We start from the raw sequence: 5,425 nt of genomic DNA on the forward strand, positions 1-5,425 counted from the left end.
TGTGCTTGTATTTTGACACAAAGCCAAGGTCAATCTGATGGCTCGCCAAAATTTCATCTCAATAAGTTCAGCTTTACACACTTATGTTTATAGACCAACTTTCATTTGGGGAGGGGGGAAGCAAACCCCTTTGCAAAAAAATAAACCTCAATTCACCTATTTAGAAATCACTTGCTTTGTTAAGTAGTTCAGACAACAGACGAAAAAATCTGATCACTTCCTTGCCTCCAGTATCTCCTCCCAACCTTTGTCACAGGGAATAGAGACATGGCTTTTGAAGGAGCCCTATGACTTCCTTCAAGGCCCCTTCTCTGAGACAGAAAGCATTCTTCTCAGCTCCCTTTCCCTTTCCTTCCCTCCCAGATCATTTTCCTCCTCTTACTCTCCTCCCAAGACCCTGATCTCCCTCTGTTTACATCCTTAAGCCCATTTTTTTTCTGTACCCCACAGCTCCTCTTCATATTTCCAAAGATCATGAGCTTTCTCCCAGGGCCACACCACCAGATTTTCCGTAACTACCTGAAGCTAGAGGCCTTTGTCAACAATCGTGTGGCTCAAAATCGGAGCTCCCTGGATCCAGCCCATCCTCGGGACTACATTGACTGCTTTCTGATCAAGATGGAGCAAGTAATACGCAAGCCCTGTGCCTTCTCCCCACCCTAGACCCTTTCCTCCATGTACACAAGAAACAGGGCTCACCGTCTTGGAGAGGGAGCTCATCTACCAGAGACCAAGTCCACCCCTTGGAGAGGGATCAGGCACCACAGAGACAGGGCTGCCTCCAAAATCAGTTCGCTCCTCCTAAAGAAAGAGCCCAACCCCTTAGAAGAGTCCCACCCATTATGAGAGAGCCCACCACCTGGTCCAAAGCCCTCTGGTCTCCAAGTTCAACCTGCATTTCCCTCCTTCAGGAGAAGAATAACCCCCAGAGCCACTTCAATTCTCAGACTCTTTCTAAGACAGCAGTGAATCTGTTCTTCGCAGGGACAGAGACGGTGAGCTCCACTATTCGCTATGGACTCCTCATCCTTCTCAAACACCCTGATGTGGAAGGTGAGAAATCTTGCCAAATCCAACACCAAGATGGTGGCTTAGTAGCAGCAAAAGCAAATCCAATGTCATTGATGTGTCAGGCACTGTGCTACATGCTGGAAATATCAAAGAAGGGCACAAAAACAGTCCCTGCTCTCAAGGAGGGTACATTCTAATGAGGGAGGCAATTTATGGGTGATCAGAGTCGGATAAAGTCTCTCCACAATAGATGGAAGGAAATCTGAACAGGGAAGACATTAGTGGCTGATGGTCCTGGAAAGGGGTCCTATAGAAGGTGGGATTGGAGTTGAGCCCTGAAGGAAGCCCAGGAAGTCAGTAGGTAGGAATGAGAGGGCAGAACATTCCAGGCAGAGGGGACATCCAGTCCAAAGACTGGGGATGGAGAGTTGTGTTCAAGGAACTTCAAATAGGTCAGGATAACTGCATCCTGGAGTTTGTGGAAGGGAGCCAGGAGTATGTTTGGAAAAGTTAGAAGGGGCCAGGTTATAAAGAGCTCTAAATGGCACAGAGGGTTTCATATTTGATCCTAGAGGCAATAGGGAGCCATAGAAATTCATTGAGCATAAAACCTGCATTTTAGGAAAATCACCTTGGCAGCTGAGAGGAGGGTGGATTGGAAGGGGAAGGGGCAGAATGAAGCAGAAAGACCATTTAGGCAGTTACTACAGTAGTAACCCTCCAGGTGAGAGATGGTGAGGGTATGAAGTAGAGCTGTACTAAATATAAGCAGAAAGGAAGAACTGTTGGAGTCTGATTACAGATCAAAGCATGCCATCTTTTACTTTATTTCCTTCATGAGTTTTTTATTGTATGTAGAATATGTGTCTTGTCAAAATATTAAGTAATATGGAAATATGGATTGCATGAAAGCACTGGTATAACCTATACCAGGCTATTTGCTGAGGGAGGGAAAGTATCTGAATCATAAAATGGCAGAAAACAATTGTCAAAAACTGTTTCTATGGGTAATTAAAAACAAAGTGTAAGGTTTTTAAAAGTAAATATAGACTGTTAGATGGTGCTGTGCTGAGTTTGGAGACAGAAAGACAAGTTAAAATCTTTCCTCAGACCTTAACAAGCTATATGACCCTAGGCAAGTCACTCACCTGCTTATCTCAGTTTCCTCAATTGTAAAATGGGCATAATAATAACTCTTACTTTGTAGGATGGGCTGTTGTGAGGAAAAGATGAGATAATAAATATAAAGCCCTTTGCAAACCTGTATCCATGCTATATATTATGAGGAACTATATCCTTGTTCTACCTCTGGGGCAATGGAATACGTCTCTTCACATGATAGCCTTTCAAATATTCAAAGAGGCCTATCATGCTTCCCTGAGTCTTCTCTTCTCCAGGCTACTTTAGAGTCAAATGCTTATATGGCATTTGGCATGTATTTGGCACTCCTCACTACCTGGCTTTAATGCAGCCTGTTAGCTTTTCTTTCTGTCATATTACCTCACTGACTCATATTAGGTTTCCAGTTCATTGAAATCCCCAGATCTTTTTCCAACAAATTTTTGGCCTTCCCCATCTCACACTTGCAAAGTTGATTTAAACACCTAAACTTTCCAGAGGAAAACTTCTGGACATATATGTATCTCCATCTGCTGGACAATCATAGGATCACAGGCATAGAGCTGGAAAGGGACTATTTAATTAGAACCCTTTTATTTTACAGATGAGTAAACTGAAGAGTTAAGAAAGTCAAATAACTTTCCCAAGGTAGTGTATCAGAGGTAGGGTCTGAACTCAGGTCCTCCAGTCCTGCTGGTGGTCTAACGTCACTCCATCTCACCACAACCTCCCCAAGCAAAAGGCCTGGGAAATCTCTAGTTCTCTGATGTGGATCCCCAAGTCCATCTCAATGGCCCAGGCCCCAAGTTCTATGTTGATATTAGGAGTGGATGATACAACAACCTTGAAAGAATTAGGCATTCTGGTAGACATAATGACTAGCCACGATTCCAGAGGACTAATGATGAAACATGTTACCCACTCCCTGATAGAGAGATGAAGGACTCAGAAGGCAGAATGAGATTTTTTTTTGGGGGGGGGGGGAATGGTCAGAAGGGAAGTATATTTGGTTTAATGGATTTTCTTTTTCTTTTCTTCTCAACTAGAATCAGGGCAGAGGTGGTGTTAGAGGGTGAGAAGGTAGATTTTTGCTGAGCCTGTAAGAAGTAAAATCTAGAAAAAAAAGAGTGGATTCTTCTGCTCATGTCCTCTTTTCATACCTTCCTAGCCCGACTCCACAAGGAAATCGATGAAGTAATTGGGCCAAATCGTCCTCCCACCATGGAGGACCGGGTCAAGATGCCCTACATGGATGCTGTCATCCATGAGATTCAGCGTTTTGCAGACATTGTCCCGATGTCAGTTCCTCACACGGTCACTCGGGCCACCACATTCCGTGGCTACCATCTCCCCAAGGTAGGGACTCAGTGTGGGAAGGGGGCTCTGTCTCAACCCAAAAACTGACCCCAGGAGTCCTTGCTCAGAGTCTATCACCCTACTCCCCATCTCCCATGACTTTGCCCATTCTGCTGTGCCTATGACATCTCAATATTCCATGATGCCAATACAAAGTTGGAGAAAGCTAGGACTAGACGAACCCTTAGACATCATCTAGCCTTGCCTCTTTCCTTTATTTTTTTACAGAGAAATAAACTGAGGCTCAGAGAGTAAGAGATTTGCCCAAAGTCACACAACCATTAGTGAATGATGCAACTGAGATTTGAACCCTAGGTTTTTTAACTCCAAGTCCATTCCTTGATTTCCATCACACCACACTGCTAATCCACCTTGGCCATCTCAGAGTCTGACCACCTTTCCCTGTGCTGTGGTGGCTCTCCAGAGCTTCTCAGACCATATCTCTGAGTTCTCCCTCTCTCATCCTCTGACCTTTCAGGATTTGAATATCATCCCCCTGCTATGCACAGCCCACTTTGACCACACACAGTTCAAAGATCCAGAGAAGTTTGATCCTGGACACTTTCTGGATAAAGAAGGAAAGTTTAAGAAGAACGACGCCTTTCTGGCCTTCTCAGCAGGTTTGTAGCTGCATCTATGTATTCCTCTCTCCTCCTCCACTGTCCCTCAGCCTCTCCTCTCTGTCTCTTGCTCTCAGTCCCTGTCTCCCTATCTTTGTTCCTCAGTCTCTCCTCTATGCGTCCCTTTCTCACTTTCCAGTCTTAAAGAGTCTTCTCTGTGTCTGCCATAGAGAGTAGATGCTCTCTGAATCTCCCCTCAGATCCTGTGACTCTCATTCTGTTCCCTGGCCTCTCCTATCTCTCTGCCCCTGCTCCTCAACCCCTGCTTTCTGTCTTCACTCTTAATCCCTGCCTCTTTCCTCTCTCTCTCTGTCCCTTGTCCCTTAGTGTCCTTTTCTTCTCTCCCCAGGGAAGCGGCTATGTCTGGGAGAAGGCCTGGCCCTCACTGAGCTCTTCATTTTTCTCACAAGCCTCCTGCAACGCTTCTCTCTAAGCCTGGATGGCCCCAGGGATGCCCTAGACTTATCCCCTGAATCTCAGGGTTTGGGCAGTCTACCCAGACCTTACAAACTCCGCCTGCTGCCCCACTGATGTGGGATCCTGGGCCTCTTTAGCTATGACAGTGATGGCAAACCTTTTAGAGATGGAGTGCTGGGCCCCACCCCCATTCCCCCGAGACATCATGCTGTGCCCTTCTCCCCATCGAGCATCAGGTGTGCTCTGCCCCCGCTTATCCCACACAGAGGAGGGAGAAAGGGCTCCCATTGGGCTGCTGGGCAGAGGGGTGGGTAATGTAAAAAAATGTCATCAGGCACGGTGGAGAGGGGGAAAGAAGCAGCTGTGCCCAGGTCCCTCTGCCTTTGTAGTACTGAAGTGGGGGGGCAGCCATGTGCCCACAGAGAGTGCTCTGTGTGCCATCTTTGGCACCCATGCCATAGGTTTGTCATCACTGATCTATGGATTCTCCTTCATTTCCCAGAATCTAGAACTCCTCATCATCTCTTGGGATCTCAGTTCCCCATGACCCTCCAGGCCAAAAACATTGGGAACCCAATTTACCCCAAGAATCTGTGCCCCATTAACTTTTTTTTTTAATTTTAAACCCTTAACTTCTGTGTATTGACTTATAGGTGGAAGAGTGGTAAGGGTAGGCAATGGGGGTCAAGTGACTTGCCCAGGGTCACACAGCTGGGAAGTGTCTGAGGCCGGATTTGAACTCAGGACCTCCTGTCTCTAGGCCTGGCTCTCAATCCACTGAGCTACCCAGCTGCCCCCCATTAACTTTTTATTGCCCCCTTTATCCCTAAGAATCTTCTTCATTATGGAGATTTTCACCCCTCCAGTCACCCTGGGTACCTCAGAGGATACCGAGGATCCCT

The 5,425-nt window shown here is 46.3% G+C and overlaps 1 protein-coding gene across 1 annotated transcript; it reads left to right on the forward strand.

Annotated features, from left to right (window-relative positions):
- Window positions 1–450: 450 nt before the first annotated feature.
- LOC123254339 (cytochrome P450 2F2-like) lies at window positions 451–5,145 on the forward strand (the record flags this gene model as incomplete). The annotated part of the gene is made up of 5 exons (XM_044683380.1): window positions 451–627; window positions 912–1,053; window positions 3,299–3,486; window positions 3,965–4,106; window positions 4,456–5,145. Coding segments are annotated over 5 exons (831 nt in total), but the record flags the coding sequence as incomplete, so codon positions are not given.
- Between the last annotated feature and the right edge of the window lie 280 nt (window positions 5,146–5,425).

This window comes from Gracilinanus agilis, unplaced genomic scaffold, assembly GCF_016433145.1.
Source record: "Gracilinanus agilis isolate LMUSP501 unplaced genomic scaffold, AgileGrace unplaced_scaffold20104, whole genome shotgun sequence".
Classification (NCBI taxonomy): domain Eukaryota; kingdom Metazoa; phylum Chordata; class Mammalia; order Didelphimorphia; family Didelphidae; genus Gracilinanus; species Gracilinanus agilis.